The sequence below is a fragment of the Typopeltis vanoorti genome, chromosome 8 (genome assembly GCF_054136105.1).
Source record: "Typopeltis vanoorti isolate ZY-2024b chromosome 8, IOZ_Tvanoo_1.0, whole genome shotgun sequence".
NCBI lineage: Eukaryota > Metazoa > Arthropoda > Arachnida > Uropygi > Thelyphonidae > Typopeltis > Typopeltis vanoorti.
Genome location: NC_143556.1, coordinates 13,590,596 through 13,610,410, shown reverse-complemented (window position 1 = coordinate 13,610,410; position 19,815 = coordinate 13,590,596). Strand labels below are relative to the sequence as shown.

The window sequence follows — 19,815 nt, the reverse complement described above, 5'->3', positions numbered from 1 at the left end:
TGACATGAAAACGGGAGAAAAAGATATCCTTGAAGTATGCAGTAATTACTTTGAAAAACTGCTAAATGAAACAAGCAGTGATGACAGCACAGTGGTAAAAAACACTGACCAGGCATGCAGTCAGGAATACATATCCATACTTGAAGTAGAAAAAGCCATCAAAGGCTTGAAATGTGGAAAGGCAGCAGGAGTAGATGATATTCGACCAGAAATGTTGAAGTATGGTGGTATAAGAGTCTTACAGTGGCTGCACTGCATAGTTCAGAAAGCCTGGACAGAGGGACGAATTCCCGATGATTGGAGTAGAGCTCTCATAGTACCCATATATAAAAAGGGAAATAAAACTGCATGTGAGAATTACAGAGGTATTTCCCTACTGAGTGTTCCTTGCAAGATCTATGCAAGTATACTCGAGAAACGGTTGAGAAGAATTGTGGAAGAAAAGCTTGGTGAAGAACAAGCTGGATTCAGGCCAAATAGAGGCTGTCAGGATCAGATCTTCACTTTACGACAAATAGTCAAGAAAGCATGGGAATATAAAAAAGTTCTGTATTTAAGTTTTGTCGATCTGGAAAAGGCATATGACAAGGTGCCAAGAGAGAAGCTATTCAATACGCTGCAGTTATATGGTGTCAATGGGGCATTATATCAAGCAATACTTAGTCTTTATTTGAGTTGTAAGTCAGCAGTTAGAATTGAAGGAAGTACAGGAAGATGGTTTAATGTTAAATCTGGTGTGAGACAAGGATGTACATTATCCCCTCTGTTATTCATTATCTATATGGATCACATTATGAAGGAAAGTGGTATTAAACATGATATCAAAATTGGAGATGTTAATGTCAGCTCTTTGCTTTATGCGGATGATGTTATACTTTTAAATAAATCCGCTACAAGTCTGCAAGATTCACTGACTAAATTGAATAGCTGTTGTAATAGATATGGTATGAAGGTCAGCAATAAAAAGACAAAGACAATGAAAATAGGCAGAATCATTGAAAATGTCAACTGTGTTGTGAATGGAGAACCTGTGGAACAAGTAAAACATTTCAGCTATTTAGGCACGATTTTTACTGAAGATGGTAAATTAAATATAGAAATAGACAACAGAATCAGCAAAGCTGGTATCGTGGGAAGTCAACTGAATAAATTCATATGGAATAAGAGAGAAATTAGTCGGAACACTAAATTAGCTGTATACAAGACAGTGTTCAAACCAGTTTTAACTTATGGATCTGAGAGCTGGGTCAGAAGTAAAACACTTGACCAAAGACTAGAGACCACAGATATGAGAGTCCTGAGAAAGATTATAGGCGTGAATAGATGGCATCAATGGCAGTATCATATTAAAAACGAGGATATTAGGAAAGAACTTGACATTGTCAGCATCCAGGAATGCATTAGCAGAGCTAATCTCAGGTGGTATGGTCACTTAAACAGAATGGGCGAAGAAAGATTAGCAAAACAAGTGTTCTCTACCAGGTTGGCAGCAAAACGACCCAGAGGAAGACCAAGATATAGGTGGATTGATACGGTACAAAGTGCTTTAGATGATAGAAATATAAGATCTGATAATGTTGGAGTCTTGACAAGTAACAGACTGATTTGGAGGAAAATTGTAGATAGGAAATTAATAATGATGTAATTTTTTTCATGTAGTACTATCATATCCTGTACACCCCTTGAGGGTACATGGCAGGAATTTGATGATGATGATGATGAAGAAATGGCAGAGGTTTAAAACTAAAACATTCAACAATAGATACTACTTCGTTTTGGTTATCTCCAAGAAGTGAATTTCCCAAAATTACCAAAAAAGCAATAGAAGTACTTCTTCCATTCTCCACGTCATACTTGTGTGAATCAAGTTTTTTCGCAATGAACATTATTAAGAACAAAATAATGTTCTCAATAATTTGCAGCTGGAAGCCTTGGAAGATGATTTAAGAGTATGCCTATCTAAAATTCAAACTTGCACAAAAGACATTCTGAAATAATATCAAGCTCAGATATCTCATTAAAATTAACTGCAAGTATGTATATTATTTAATACATGTAATATTCATTTGAAAAAAATCAATAAAAATTTTAAAAAATAATTCTGAATATTGTTTTTCTTACTCAAAATATCAAAAATATAGGTAAATTTTTTTTGGAGCAAAAAGGATAAGTAATTACTATATTATTAATATCTTGTGTGTGTAAAATCAATCAAAATTATGCCTATTTTTTGCCAGATCGTCAAAAAAATTAAAAGAATATATTTTTAGTGTGTTGCAGAATTTTAATAATTAGTCTAGGTGTGCCATATTATTAAAAAAGGTTGAACATCACTGGCTTATAACATTAACTTGCTTCTTTTCTTCAGAGCATATTTTCCTTGTCATCTCATACAGTCTTCCAATCTATCATAATGTTGCAGCCTTATGTACTTCTGCCAAACTGTCCACATAATTCCGTTTATCTTCTCTTATAGATCTTTTAATACAACTGCTCAAATGAATTTCTTTAGCTCTCTGAGATTTAGCATTTCCAAATTTATTCAACTGGCACCCCAATATATCAGATTTCCTTATTTTGTTATCAATTTATACATTTAATTTTTCATCTTCAAAAACTGCACTTAAATAGCTGTTCCCCATGTTACTGCCTATTTTTTTTTTTGCTGATTTTCATACCGAATCACTGCACTTCAGTTGAAAGTCTTGAAGGTACGTACTGGATTTATTTAGGAAAATAATATATTTCTTTTCTTGAATATCCATGATATTCAGGAAAACACTGAGCTGAATATCCCTAATATCAGGTGTAATGTCACTTTCCTTCATAATATGATCTACATAGATGAATAATAATGGAGACATTGTGTGAATTTTTGCTTATACCCGATTTTACATCAAACTGGGTAGAAAGACTCAAGTGTTGCAGTTCATGTTTAGTTTATTTAGTGGTTTTAATTCAAACACATAATAAGAAAATAATTAATATTTATTTATTATTTGCTAATGCTATATCTAGCATCTGCAGAGCACACACACACAAAATAAGTTTATCACAATATGCAATCAGCAACAGTTAGTTAATAGTGGGAACCAGTAGCACCTTCAGGATTTAATCTTGGGAGGAGGGGGGGGGGGGTTGATTACACGATTTGAGAATACACACTACACATTGCATACAACCTATAACTGAGCATCTGCAATGATCGTTAATTCATAAGTAGTATAGAAATAGAAGACATGACACAACATAAATTAAAAAAATGAATTTTAATTAGAAAAGATTTTTGGAAAATTTTTACAATTAATTGAAACTTAAATTGAGAATTAAACTGAAAATTACAGTTTATAATTGTAATGGACAACACACTGAACTAAAGTCCTAATTAACACCACCTACTAATGGATAAAGAGAGAGTTAACAAGTATTAAATATGATTGTTCTTGTAATGTTGAGTGTCGCTAGAGTCATGAGAGAACGTGGTGATAGATTTGAGCTGTACTAAAAAAAGTGTTTCTAATCAGTATATAGTGTAGTTTTTTGTCACAAATTGATTTTTTGCATTTCTACATTTTTTCAGTTTGATACAAGTGTAGTTCAGCAGTGTTGTTATTGGAGTTTTTTGTTGTTTATACTGTGTTTTGATGCTGGTTTATTTTTACTGTGAGGATGATGTCAGAATCAGACGTTTTCAGAGGTAGCAGAGAAAAGTTTTTGTTATTTTTATTAGTTTTCTACTTTAAATAACAATGTAAAGTAATTTGCAGTTGGGGATATTCTACTTAAAAATATAAATTTTTTTACTATAGTCGTAGTAGTTCTTAGTAGTTGGTTCTTCATGTACTATTTGAATGATGGCAGTAGCTGCAGCTCAGTTTACTAATGGCTTGTCACCAAGTCCCCTCCCATCTAAGGACTACATTTTGCATAGCATACTATGGGATTTTGTAGTATGTGGTACTTGGGCACAAGTGCATCCCAGAAGTTGGATATGTGGCAGATGAGAGATTGGGGAGTGCATATATGTGGAAAATGTAGGAAATGGGAGGAACTTTGTGAGTTGGAAGTCAGTATAACAGCCCCCGCATCAAAGGCAGGAGAATACTGACCTAGAGAGATGAATAGTGTGAATAGAGGGAGAGCATAACGAGCGAAATGCAAATAAAAAAATAAAAGTAGGGAGTGTGGAAAGTTTGAATCATTGTGAAGTTTTTGGAGATGGTTTTAGTTGGGAGGATGAATGGCGAGCAAGAGTGAGTAGCTTGCAAAGAGAGAGAGAGAGAGAGAGAGAGAGAGAGAGATGGATGCACTGAAAGAGGAGGTGGAATGTATCGGAAATGCGCTGAGAAGCATGAAAGAATAGATTAAGTGAATGGAAGTGATGAATGCAAAGCAAATCAGAGTAGGAGTGAGAGAGAGTTATTGGAATGATAGAAGAGGAGAGAACAGAAACAGTAAAAGAGAGGGAATGAGAAAAATGCGAAGGATGTGAATGCTACACATCCTCTTGGAGAATCTACCTTTCCCATGCTGTGTTCTTCTGTCCAAACTGAGCCTCCCATTTCCCTGTCTGTCTTGCACACATGTTCTCTCATTCTCTATACTCATGCCGCTCACTTCTACGTTCATTAGCACCACTTCAATCTCTCCTTCCTTACTCTCCTGCTCTTTCACATCACTTTTTACTTGCTTAGAGTCATTTTCTGCATTCACTTCTCTACCTTCCAGCAACAGTCTCTCCAAGTGACTCACAACAAAAACACTCAAATGCAATCAATCGCTCCTACACAGTTCACTTTGTCCTTCAAACTCATTCCACACATTAACAAGCTGCACTCGTTTCTCCTCACACATTAATGCTAACATATCATTAATAATCCTTGCTCTCCGCCTCATCTCACCACTGTCATATCTGAGCAACATGCTTACTATCTTTCCTATCACGCTCTTCTCTTTTATCGGTCTCAATAACCTCCCGATATCCAATCTGACGTATTCTTTGTTTGCAGTCAAGTCATTTGTACCTATTACAACTACGAACTCTTTTGCTCGCTTACTTCTCATATCTAATGCCTCAATCTCTCTACTCATTCTATCTCCAGTAAAACATACTTTGTGTATCCTCTCGTGTAGCACACCAATAATAATTGAAAAGAGATAACAAAAGACCCATGGGTCTTTTGTTATCTCTTTTATACCAACATTATTTGTTTTCATCACTTTCACTCTTCCATACATATCTCGAATTCTCTTAACTTCATTCCGCAGCCATTTCATCTCTTGCCTCATCTTAACCAACTGATTGAATCTTGCATCACATTTTTGCTGTCATTCATTCTTTCAAACCTTGCATCACACTTTTGCTCCCATTCATTCTTCCTAATTTTTAAACTTTTGAACCTTGCGTTGTACACACTTGTTCACAGTCAATGCTGCTTGCCCCCTTTTCTTTAACTGCACTTTGTTTTGTAACTTCCACCACATTTGCATCACTTTTGTCTTTCTTACCATAGATTGTTAAGTTTCTCAGATCACTTGTTCTCTTTTTTCAAAACTTTTTAAACTTTTTTTCCACTGCTCTTTTACACCTCCTGTTCTATCACATGAGCATTCATCCTCTTCATGGTATTCTCACTACTAACACTTTCAGTTATCAACATATTAGCACTCATCAAATCCTCATTCAGCTCACATTTTGCACACATCCTCCTTCCATCCACCTGAAATATCCACAATTTATCTATATAATCAAACGAGTACAAAATAGCACACCTCACATTTTATGAAATGACTGAAATCGAAACTGAATTCCTGCATGGACAAAGTCAGTGTCATCTTTCCTTTGCCAGTTACTATACTGAGCTCTAATTTAAGAATTTTTAAATAAACTTAAACAAAAAATCCTACACACTAATAACACTACAAGTGCACAACTTTTAAAGCAACTACTCATGCACACACACACACTTATACACTATTAATTATTTCAAAAAAACTTATCTCAAACGGGAGCCCTCTTTACACACTGCTACTTCTCATGACACATTTAAGCTTCTTCCTAAGCATGTCATAATCACCTTCCTTGTAGTTCCACATACATCCCTTCTTAATAGAATATTCCTCACATTTTCCAATTTCCGAAGTCAAGATTGCATGGTCACTTTCACCAAATGATGGTAATGCTGTCAACTTGGTTATGGATAGCTCTTCTGATCCTATGACCAGGTCCAATACTCTCCCATTCCTAGTCCCCTCCATCACAGGCTGCCTTAAGTAATTATCTCTCAACAGGTGTATAAATTCTATTTTCTTTCTGCCATGTGACTTTTCTTCCTTCCAATTTTTATCTCCATAGTTGAAGTCCCCCATAATAATCACTCGACCTATACTCATTGTACTAATTTGGCGATGCATGTCTTCCAGATCATCTGTAGGATTCCCTGGCCTATAGCAACAACTGTATATTTTGTCTTAGTGGTCTTAATCTCACACCAGATTGCTTCAAATGAAGAGCTACCCTGAAGCCTGTCTGATATTCTTTTTGGTTGCAGTTCATCTGCTATCATCCTATCTTCCCTAAAAATACTAAACCCTTCACATTGAATCCTTGTAACTACATCATCTGCTGTTAGCTAAGTCTCACTAATGTCTATAACTTTTGATGAGGTTGAACTAATCAATGCCAAAATCTCAGTCCTCCTGTTCCCGACACTTCTGGCATTAGTATATAGAAACAGCAATATCCCTTTATTGACCAACCAACCTTTACTTTTTAAATTGACTAACCTATTCAATATTTTTGCTTGAGAGACTAGATTCCTCACTTGTTTATTCTCACACTCACTTGCTTCATGGTTGCCCTCAACACAAACTCACTTGCTTCCACCCTAATTGCATAAGTTTTTGCACATCAGCATGCTCAGTGAACAAAGCTCTCCCCAGACATCTAACACCAAAACCATTCAGATGCAGTCCATCCACATTGTACAAATCCTTCTTTCCATCAAAAAGAGATCAACAAATTCTATGTCATTCCTTTTGCACAATCTACGTGTAGATTATCAATCCCCTCTTCCTCAGTTCACCTCTATCATAGAATGGTAGGAGACTTACAATCTTTACCTTCTTACTCTTCATTTTTGCCTCTTCTAACAACTCCTTTACATCCTCCTCAGCTCTCAAATCATGTACCAACCATATATTTTCCTTTAGCTTACCTTTTTTTGCATCCGAATGGCATGGCTAATATCATAAATTTTTGCACCTGGGAAACATGATTTTTGCCATACTTTTGTTAATTTTCAATTCAAACTGTATTGAGACTCAATACATAACTTTATCCTTAACTTATTTTTCTTGTTTATTCAGTCGGTCTTTATTATTCTTTCGGTTCACATACTTCTTTCTTTTTGCAGCCCTGCTTAACTCTTGCCGCTTCTGCAGTTTTTCAATTTTATGCTTTGTCCTATGAAAGATAGCATTTAAGTGTGCTATTTCTTTATTGATATCCATTTCGTTCTAGTCTATTTCCACAGCTGTATATTCAACATTATTTAACATCATTTTCCATCTTATTGTTGATATTTGTTGTGTTCTTGTCACCTAACAGACACTCACTTTTAAAACATTTAATACATATTCTTTAATTTTCTTGACACATACACTGCACTGAATAACATTCCGCAAATTCAAATCGCCGGACAACATGGTCTTTGCTGCCATTGTTCATCGCATTTGATTTAATATCAAACTATCTTTCTATAATCCTTCAATTCAAACTGCTGATTTTCAACTCAAACAAAGAATAAGTATTGCTTGATATAATGCCTCATTGACACCATATAACTGTAGCATTTTGAATAGCTTTTCTCCTGGCACTTTGTCATATGTCTTTTGCAGGTCTACAAAACTTAAATGCAGATCTTTGTTGTATTCTGACAATTTCTCAACTATCTGTCGTAAAGTCGCCGGCCTGGTTGGCTGAGTGGTTAGAGTATCCACTCTCCAGCCAAAAGGCTTTGAGTTCGAATCCTGCCTATGGGCATGGATGTGTGTCTGTGAAAATACTAGTCGCGGTGGTAGATGGCATAGGTGTAGATGATGAAGGAAGTTGTGGTTGGAGACAGAGAGTTATAGAATAGTTACCCTTCCTTGATGAGTCTTTGGACTCCATGGAGGTGTTATGTAATAATAATAATAATAATAATAAAGTAAAAATCTGATCCTGACATCCTCTATTTGGCCTGAATCTAGCTTGTTCTTCACCAAGCTTCCTTTCTTCAATCCCTCTCAAATGTTTTCTGAGTATACTTGCATAAATCTTACCAGAAACACTCAGTAGGGAAATACCTCTGTAATTCTCACATTCAGTTTTATTTCTCTTTTTGTATATGGGTACTATGACATCTCTGCTCCAATCATCTGGAATTCGTCCCTCTGTCCCAGGCCTCTGTGCAGCCAATGCAAGACTTTTATACCTGCATACCTGAGCATTTCTGGTTGAATATCATCTACTCCAGCTGCTTTTCCCATTTCAGTCTTTTGATGGCTTTTTCTGCTTCAAGTATAGATATGTATTCCTGATTGCATGCCTGTTGAGTGATTTTTACCACTGTGCTTGTTTCATTTAGCAATTTTTCGATAATTGCTCCATACATCAATGATATCTTTTTCTTCATAAATTGAAGATACCAGAAATTATATGCTTGGTTTAATCCTTTATCCAAGTGTAACAAATTTTCTTCACCTGAAGTATTTTCTTTGCACCTGAAGAAAATACTACAGGTGCAAACTTTGGACTGGGACAAGTCATATGGGAGAACTGGTACCATTTTAGGACTGCGACAACTCATATAAAGAAGCTAATGATTTCACATTACTTGCCTTAGTATCTCATAATGTACTAAAGGATACTAAGGCAAGCAATGTGAAGTCATTATCTTCTATATACAAGTTGACCCAATCCTGAAAATACTTCAGGTGCAAACTTTGTTTGCTTACACTCGGATAAAGGATTAAACCAAGTGGAAAAACTTCCAACAATTATTTTTTTCTCCAGTTTTCATCTCACCATTATTATTATCTCTAATTCCTTTTACAGTTTTCTTTCCTCCATTTCTGAGCTTTTTCAATATTCAACCCTGTTGAATATTTTGCAACATTCCTGATATTTATTTTCTATGTTCTTGACAAAGAATTCCCATGAGTTTTGTTTAGCTAGTTTTAAACAGTGTTTAGTTTAGCTTTCTTACATTTGTCTCTGTATTCTCTAAGAGCACAAACGGACTTATTTACCAGGAACTTTCAATATGCTTTCTTCTGTTCCTTCACTGCCTCTTTAACTTCCTGTGTCCACCATGGAGTTCTGATTTTACTATCCTTGCAGACAACCTCATCACATGCCTCTCTGGTTGAATCAATCAATGTTTTGTTCAGGATTTGCAACTGAATCTCCAAGGTTTGGGTCTGTTCTCAAACTCTTTCATTTTTTCTTGAATAATGTTTGTGTATTCTAGTCTACAGTTCACATATGAGAGCTGCTCAACTTTTAATCACTTTAAAACTTTCTTACAAGTTCTTCTTTTCAGATTCAATTTTATCCTGCTCAAGACTAAATGGTGATCACATCCAATTTCAAATCCTCTGTACAATCTAGTGTCCTGCACCAGGGAGAAAATATCACTATCAACGAGACTTTTCTTATTCTTTGCCTCCTCTCTCTCCATTTGAATTTGTGCACATTTTTATGTTGGAACATTGTGTTTGTTATCCCAAATTTTCCCAAAATATTTTTGTATGTCTGACAATCATTTCCTACTCTGCTATTTAGATCCCCAACAAGGACCAATTTTTAATTTTTCATTGTGTCAGTTGCTTTCTCTACAGCCTCAAAAAATTCCTCCACTTCTATCTTAGTAGAACCTTCTATGGAACCATAGGCACAAATAAGTCTCATTGTCCAGTTCTCCATTCTGATATTTGCCCACATCACTACTTGATATTGCCTGCCATTCAAGAAGATTTGCCTCGTATTTAGTGTTGAATACTATAGCTACTCCTTTTCCTTTATATTTATTGCTCAGAAAGATCTTGCCAATTTTTGTCTTTTTTGTTTCAGTCACCTCTGTTATATCGATCTGGTAATTATTCAAGTCGTCAGCCAGCTCCATTTCTTTGCCATTCAGGCATCTTATGTTGATAGTACCGATCTTGAAGTCTGCTGATGTTGAGTTGGGGGGCGTTTCAGGATTTGTTCCAGTAGCTAATGTTTTGCTGTTCACCCTGGTTCCCTGACGAAAACAACAGGACGTTGTTTGACTGGGCAATACCCCAGCTGGCATGAAATTCTGTCATGTTGTACTATCATTTTATATTGTGGTTTATGCCAATATGAATACTATTTGGTCAGCTAAATCCCACATCGGCAGTCTAGCCTTGTTCTTTCAGTATCCAGGTAGATACTTAACGGTGCATCATGAGAAGGTGAGGATTGGACATTAGGTCAGAACCCTGGTCGGTTCTCCACATTCCTTTAACCACCCAAGATGTTGGGTGGTTAAAGATATATATACGTCCAGGTTACCATGGATGTGAAGTGCATATTAAAATTGTAATACCATTGATATTACATTAAAATATATAATGGATACGGAATGTAGAGGAGTGATGTATTTTATCCATATTGACAGCAATGTGGTTAAAGGCTATATGGAGGTCTCCTCCCAGTTATACAGCTTTGATCCTTCACCATGAACGTGTTAATCAAACAGAGTTCAGCATACCATGATAAATAAAACTTAACTATATTTGTAGCAACAATGGAAGAAAATCAAGAGACATATAGAAAATTTACTTTTAGAGGTATTTGTAACTTAATGTTGAGAACAGAACATAAATACAAGAGAAATGAACAAAATTTATTGCACATAAAAATCTAATATCTCAGATAGAAAATAACCATCCAACATGAGTAAAAATTAAGCAAATTCGAAACAAGACCTAACAACAATCAACTAACCATCCATAACAAGCACCACATCTGACTAAGTATATTAAAATAACAATATTATAGATATTAAATATTTAAAAAAAATATTTATGGTTACTAAGGAACTGAATTTCAAACAAAGTAAAAAGACTATCATTCTGATTTACTTGAGACAACACAACAGGGCCTGAGAGCTTTCTTTAAATGAACGTTCACCAAAAATCAGGTATATCATTTAAACAGATCAATAGACAATTTTTTTATCGATAAAAATGCATATATCAAATGATGCTTCTTCAGGATTCTGGTAATAGGCTCAAAGAGCCTGTTAGAATCCTGAAATATATGGGACAGGAACACTACCTTCCAGAATCTGGAATGTAGAATTACTTAGTGTTCTGACAAATAGGATATAAGATGCATTTAAGTGCATGACAGATTTAAGGGATGAAATTCATGTAGCAGATGAAGCCAAAGGACAAATGAACTCTGTTATACAAATCTTGAAATACCTATTTTTAGGAGGATGGAGAACAGAATCATGTTGTATATATCTGCCAAAGAAGTTACAAATAAATATGATGTTCTCAGTCCTCCTTTTGGGTTTACTACGTAGATACTACTTTGCTATCTGGCCATATCCAGAAAAGGAAAAAGTAGGTAGTTTGTTTATCTAGACATCATGCTTACATGTACAAATTCTGGCTCTTTGGTCACATTTATCTTTTGGTAACTAAGCTAGTATTATAATACTGGTGTTTCTAAATATCTGCTACCAGAAGTTTCATAAGCTGCATCTTCTCAGCATAGACTTTACATGGAACACAGGATGTTGGAAAGACAACATGATTCATATAAGCTATTTTACCAATTAAACTGGATGGAACATAAGTCCATGTGCTAAGAGAATTGGCAATGCATCGGATGAAGTAGGTTAATCTGAGTCACAGCTCAGGCAAGGTTCCAAAGGAGTGGAAGAAAGGTAATATAATTCCATTACATAAAGGCGGCTCCAAGACAGAAGTAGCAGGATAAGTTGAAGTAAATGGAAATGGATATGAAGCTGGTGGCATGGATGGGAGAGACAGAGAGATACCAGAGTATATAGTGAATTGGAATCAAGGAGAATGTAGGTGACTAGAGGAGGGTAATACTTGATAACTTTTTTTTTTTTTTTTTTTTTTTTTTTTTTTTTTTAAATATTGATCCCATACACAAGAGGTTGAAAGCACATTAATGCTGTATGTGGGATTGATAAGATGATGTGGATATCATGCAGGATGATTTAAATAAATTGGCATTGTGGGCAAAGGATAACGGTTGTCAATTTAATGTTGCAAAATGTAAGGTTATGCATTCTAAGTTGAAAAGTTAAGTACAGTGTATCACATTGATGATATTGGTTGCAGGAAATTGATGAAGCTAGGGATTTAGGGATAATGACAAACAGAGAGTTTGTTCAGAGGGTGTAATACAACAATTGACAAAATAGCTCAAAGGATTATTTAGATGTTGAAAAATACAATAACAAGTAAAGAAAGGGAGGTTATTAGTCCTTTTTATCAGGCTATGATTTGGCCACATCTTGAGTGCTGTGTACAGATTTAGTCACCTGAGTTTCTTGGGGATCAAGAGGTGGTGGAGAGGATCCAGAGATGAGTAACCAAGTTAGTGACAGGTAGATAGATTGCAAATTTTAGTTGACAGGCAGAAAAGAAGGGACATGATAGAAACTTAAGTCACTAATGGGGTTCTATAAGATTGGCATAAAAATTTCTTTTGTGCCTTCTTCAATCTATAAGACTGACACAAAAGGAGAGGTATGATAGTATTAATTGTATACAAGTGTGAGTCTCCCAGGAGGAGTCATCTGACTCCATGGAGATACCCATATAATAATAAATTTCCCTTCTCTTAAAGGTTGGACAATTTTGACCCTCAGTAACTAAACTTTTTTTTTGTTTGTTTTTGTTTTGTTCTGAAATAAGTTATATTATAATATTGATATTTAAGTCTACGTACTCAGATATGCTTCTGTCATGAGCAGTTAGTCCAATAAGACTGAAATTACTGTCTAACTGTAAGTTCAGCCTTATTTTGAATTTGTGCAATTGATAATGATGTTATTTTATATCTGAAAATAGAAAATGATCAATAAACTTTGTTTATTTCTCTTGTGTTTGTCATAAAAAAAAGAAGAGCTTACTTGAATATTTATTGACAAATCTGATTCAGCCCCATTTTTCCTAAAGCTTCTGATGTATGGAAATTTTTTTTGTGTGGATTAACAGACAGAATTCATATTGCTAATAACTAATTAGTGGAGTCATTTAAAGGAGTATAAAAGTTATCCATTCACAGATGGAAAATGGGTAGAGTGTTTGTAGGTGGGGGGGGGGGGGAAGGAAGAAGACAAGGATCAGATTATTATATGAAAAGAAAATCTGGTGAAGCAAACAGAATAGGTTATCATACCTGAAGGACAAAACTGCAAAAGCTAAATAATGGAAACATTATATTAACATAATACACACATACACACATTAATTTAAAAATACATAAAACTGACATAAATTCTTGTCAGCGGCACTAGGTGGGACAACAGTGGCAGGACGTTCAGGAACTACTGAGTGATGCAACTCTGGAGTTGGCTGAGGTGCTAGCTGCTGCTGATGTTGGCCGCTGTTTGGGCGTGTAATGGGAGTGTCCCGTTTTTTATAGCCCATATTAATCAACCTGTTACTAGCTTCTTGAGCATTGTTGTCACAACTGAAAACAAGATGATGCAAATTAATGTTTTATAAGATGTCAGTCACTATTTAAGTTATAGTACTCATTTTAGTAATAAAACAGGATATTTATCAAATTATTATTTTTTCCTGCAAATAAAATATTATACATAGTATACAACAAATTCAAGTTTTTTTTTTTTTTTTTTTTTTTTCCCCGTCATGAACAGAATAAAATCATTTAGGGTAACAGCACTTGTCAATTACAAAATGGATAAAGAAAAATTTGTGAAGTGCAAAGAAAACATTTCTGTGTTTCCTTCAAACTTCATAAATTTTGATCTTCAGAAAAGGGCAGGACAATTATAAATGCCAACTTCATTGACAAACAATCAATAATTATAAAAATAGTTGTAAAAAATGCAAGTAGCAAAAACAAAATGTCTGTGTGAAAGAGAGTGGGTTGGTGAGAAATAGGCCAACCAACCTAATTGCTCTCTTCTTCTCTTCAAGTATATTTAGGAATAATATACTTGAAGTACCACCTCAAATGTGAGAATAGTATTCCATGGTTGGATTGTTTTATGGAGTTAACAGATGTTCAGAGGTAAAGTAACAACCACGAGTGAAAGAGAAAACCTAATTTTTTGGACAAGCAAGTAAAAGAAATAAGACAAATGAATTTTGCTATCATTGAAATTAAGAAGGTTATCAAAACGTTGTGAAGAATTTGAAGATCAGAATTGAGGTTTGCAGAAGTTGATATTCTGGAACTTTTATCATGCAGTGCAGTGCAAGATACGTCAAGTGAAAAGGAACAGTTACTTGACATAAGCAAAACCATGTACTGGATTCACAGTCAACTGGAGAAGATGATTGATACAGAAGGAAGAGAAAATGTAAAAAACAGAGCAGTGTAAAACCCTAGTATTAGCCACAAAGTTTGAAGTTCATAGGCCATCCAACCTGACAGATAATCATAGAAAGAAAACAAACCATTTGCCAAAGTCGGAAGATAAACCATATTATTATTAACGTTAGACCAATGGACACAAGACTCATTGTGGAAGGTCCTCGCTGTTACACAAAAAAGATCACAATCATTGAACTATGCCATAAACTCATTTCTGCACTCATTATACTCTCAGACATGCATTCATTCACCAACCACTCTCCATGCAAATTCTCATTCCTTTGCTCCCAACAACCAGACAGCTTTCATGGATGGCTTCTTATTCTATTCCATTTCCTGTCTATGAAAAATATCTTCCATAATTAACTGATAAATTCTTTAACAATTAACAGGTTTCGATCAAAGGACTTCTCCTTTAGTTCCTCCTTCAATTCACAAGGCTCTGCCAACAGTATTCTCTCAACATGTCTTCATATTTTACATTCCACAGACGGAAAACCATTTTAGTTAATCCTCACTGAACCCTTTCCAATATACACTAGTGGTCAAAATTGTGGAAACCTTTTGGAAAAAGTGTATTTTTGAGGTTTGATGGCTCATAAACACCACTTTTTTGTGTAATACCATAAAATTATATATCAATGGAAAGATAATTTAATCAAGAATGTAATACAATAACTTTTATGAAGGATTTTTTATTAGAACAGCAGTTATAAAGAAGAAAAGTGAAACACAGAAAAAATGAGATATACAAAAATTCTCACAATGTGAGTTAATACTCAGTTGGGTAACCTTTAGCGTTAATTATGGCCTTACAACGTCTTACCATGGAGTGAACCAAGTTTTTTAGTTCTGCAGCTGTTATAATGTGAAACCAAGGTTAAATTATTGCTTCTATTAATTGGGTTTTATTGGCGGGTTGCTTCTGACTAACAAGTTTCTTTAATCGGTGCCATAGATTTTCAATTGGGTTAAGGTCTGGGCTATTTCCAGGCCATTCCAGCAGTGGAATATGATTATCTTGAAACCACTTTTTGCACACAGCAGCAACATGACATGGAGCTGAATCCTGTTGAAATATAAATGCCTCATTATCTTGGAAAAGATCACATGGGGAAGGCTTCAGTTTGGGCTCAAGTATTTCATTTATGTATTTTTGGGCATTTATATTCCTATTAATCATGTAAATTCTGCCCACACCTTTTGATGACATACAACCTCAGATTATAACACTAAGTGGATGTTTCATGGTAGGCGTAATGCAATCAAGATGCAAATCTTCTCCTTACGTATTTTATGCCATCACTACCAAACAGGGAGATTTTGGTCTCATCACTCCAAATAACACTGTCCCATTTTTCTGCTGTCCAGTTAAAATGGGTTTTAGCCTTTTAATCTTTTCAACTTGTTTGAGAGATAAAAATGGCTTTTTTCATGGAATTATAGCATTTAGACCAAATTCCTGCAGTCTGCACCGAACAGTCCTTGCACTCAACTTCACATTGTATTGCACCATTTCATCTTGTATACATCCAGATGATTTTCTTCTGTCATGTAGGCACAGTCTCTCAATTCTTCTATCATCACTTGCTGTTGTGCACCTTTTCCTGCCTTTACCAGTCTGGTTTTGTAGTGACTGAGTCTCCTTATACCTCTTCAAAAATTTAGAAATGCCACCTTTGGTTAAGTTTCCACCAATTTTTCTTCTAATTTCTTCATAAATGTAGCCTTGTTCACTTAATAGTACTATTTTACATCACTTTCTGGGTGACCAGTCAACTCTTTGCACCATTTCTTTAATTTTATTACATTTTACAAGCTCACTAAATGAAAGAACACACAAAAAAAAAAAAAAAAACAACCACCTTGATAGCAATCACATAACACACCGACAAATGTCCTCCTCTCAGCTTCAATACATGACATCAATAGCTGAATCCTACTGTGACCTTATTGGCTCATTGCCAAAACAAGATGACACCTGATTGGCTCTCTAAACACTCATGCTCATTGGCTACATTCAAATGAAGGAAAGCTACTTCATATCAACCTAAGTAAGTTGTCCTTCTTTTTTCTGGTTATTTGGCTATAACTTTTCATAGAATACAAATAATTGAACAAACTTTGTTGCATTACATTCTTGATTAATGTATCTTTACATTGATATATAATAATATGATATTACACCAAAAAAAGTGTTATGAGCCATCAAACCTCAAAAATACACTTTTTCCAAAAGTTTTCCACAATTTTTGCCACTAGTGTATCCTCATCCACCATGAAAACTAGGTGAGCAAATCTGCACACAATAATCCATATGAGGCAGTGGCACAGCTAGGCTTTTAGCACTCTTAGCAAATTTGCATAAGTGCTTTTACGTGTGACAATTTTGAAAATTTGTAAAATATTTCGGCAATGTTGACCAATGCCAAAGCATTCCTATATCTTTGATATGGAGCCCAATCAAGGTTATACACAATGGAACTATAGCCTCTTTACTTCTACATATCCAAGTCCTCATCATTGCCATAATCCTTCAAAAAATTAAACACGGAAATTTAAAATTTACACGAATAAATTTATTATATGTAAAATTTTCGCCTGTGTATGATAGGCATCTTCAGTACATTCAAAATGAAACACAGTATAAAATTATAATTAAAGAATCATTTTCAAAAAGTGGCACTATAGCATTAATAGAAAACAAAGAGTCAGTAAAATTCCCAATAATAAAAAAAATTACAATAATATAATAATGATCAGGAATTTGTATAAAAATGATATAATACTATTTCCCAGGTGTTCCATTAAGACCAGTAGTAGACTGTATTGGCTGCCCCACATATAGAGTTTCTAAATTCTTATCTACTTTATTATCTTCATTTATTGGAAAATCTACTTCTCACATCAAACATTCTCTAGATTTTGAAACAAAAGTTTGTAATCTACATTTAGAACCTTGAGATATTTAATTTAGTCTTATTAAGTATCTCTTTTCACAAACATTCCTTTCGCAGATACTATTAATTTACTTAAACAAGATTTTCCTCTTAATATCATCAAACTATTTGACTTTGTAATCCACTCTGATTATTTCAGTGTACACAACAAATTATACCAACAAGTTGAAGGACAGCCATGGGTAGTCTTATTTCTCCTACGCTTGCAAATTACTACAGGGAGCATTTTGAAGATCATCACCTTAAAAACATTTCTCCTAAATCTACAGAGGTACAGATATGTAGATGATATATTTGCAATATGGAAAAGTTCATAATCAGATTTAAAACTATTTGTTTCAAAATAAATGTGATTCATCTGAGAATTCAGTTTACTTTAGAAGGAAAAAAAAACCCAACTAGCTTTTTTAGATATTTTAATTCTTTGTCAACCAGATGGTAGTTTACCATTTTCTATTTTTAGAAAAGAAATTCATACTGATCATTATATCCATGCTAATTCTCATCATCATCCTAGTCAAAAGATTGGAACTATTAAAACCTTTTACAGCAAGAATTGAATTATATCAAATTGGCTTTTATGAACAATGGCCTCAATGAATCTTATTAAGAAAGCCTTTAACAGCTTTAGACAACCAGTCTTTAGACCTTCTGAAGATATCACTCAGATTCCACTCTTATATTAAAGGGATTTCTGAATGCATAGCCAAAGTTCTAAAGTCTCTTAATACTGACCAATGGACACAAGGTCAATGACAGGATCTTTTGTCCTGTCAGAATGATTTCTACCATCCTTTCTTCACCTAAAGAAAAGCTTTCTCCACTCAATCTTCCAGGCATCTACCAGATCCCATGCTCCTATGGTTTGTCTTATTTTAGACAGTCTGACAGATCTGCAGCTATCTGTCATGAGGAACATAAATCTTACATCCTTTACCACGAACTGGCACTGTCTGGCCTAGCAAAACATGCCATCTCGACCAATAGTTTTTTAGAGGAAAAGTAAGCTTTTATATAGAAGCAGATTCCTCAGAGAGCACTTTTATAAAAAGAGTTGTGAGACCTTTTTACACCGACTGAACTTTAACAGATCTGATGACCATCAGTTATCCCCTTTATGGGAAATATTATTACATCATTTTTATACAAATTCCTGATTATTACTGTAATATTTGTTTATAATTGAGAAATTTACTGACCATTCATTATCCTATTAATATTATAGTGGCAAATTTTGAAAATGATTCGTTAACTGTAATTTTTTATTGTGTTCAATTTTCAATTATTTAAGATGCCTATGATACATAAAAAAAAAAAAACTGTTTCACAAGGAAATTTAAATAAGCTGCAAATATGCTTAGAATCCCAATGTAATGCTACAAAAACCAAAACCTACACCAAGTTTGGTCAGCATTCATAAAAAATATACCTAAGTCAGACCTTGGACGGTGTGAACGTGAACAACAGAATGTGACAACATCCAACATTGTTCAAACATAGCATGCATGAACGTATGGTATCGATTCTGCATTCGGATTTTTTAATTTGATGAACAGTTAGACGGCCATAACAACATTCTAATGGACTATTTTGAGTAATTTTCTCATCTTTGTGTTTAAACGTTAGTTATCTTTAACTCCTGAAGAAGTAAGTCAAATGACGTATGAAACTTGTCAGTTTTGTTTATCTTTATCTCAATAAACATGCGGTCGCAATACCGGAATTTTTCTTTTGAACTGCTAAACCACAGAAACCTATGCCTACAATTACATCTAATAAATTTTTCACAAAAGTTTTAGTTTCCATGTTTAATTTTTTAAAGTATGTCGACTTACATTCTGATATTCAAGCAAATGTCATAATCCAATGTGGTCCCTAAACTTCAGATGCCTGTTCACCACTAATATACTTAGATCTGGCATCTTTTCCACTGATTTCAAAATTTGTAACACTGAACTCCCAGCACCATTTACTTCATTTCTTATAGTCTATTCAGATTCTTCTTTGAAGACAATATCAGCTCCACTCCTCGTAGTTCTTCCAAACTTTGTTAAACAATAATTGTCCCAAAAGAGACTACTCCTCCATACATAACTGGCATATCTGAGAGCCAATCACCTATCCACATCATTAATCTAGTATGTAACCTCATCCATTCCAGTTCAGTTACCAACTGGTCATGTGGAAATCTATCTTTAAAGGATTTTACAAAATCTAAATATACCA

The 19,815-nt window shown here is 34.6% G+C and overlaps 1 protein-coding gene across 1 annotated transcript in view; it reads right to left on the bottom strand.

Moving 5' to 3' along the window:
• LOC150103744 (uncharacterized) overlaps positions 1-19,815 on the bottom strand; it is a 342,969-nt gene that overhangs the window by 74,681 nt on the left and 248,473 nt on the right. The window contains exon 7 of the mRNA XM_090396790.1: positions 13,557-13,756. Coding sequence (XP_090252916.1) covers positions 13,557-13,756 — 200 coding nt within the window. The remainder of the gene's footprint in view (positions 1-13,556; positions 13,757-19,815) is intronic.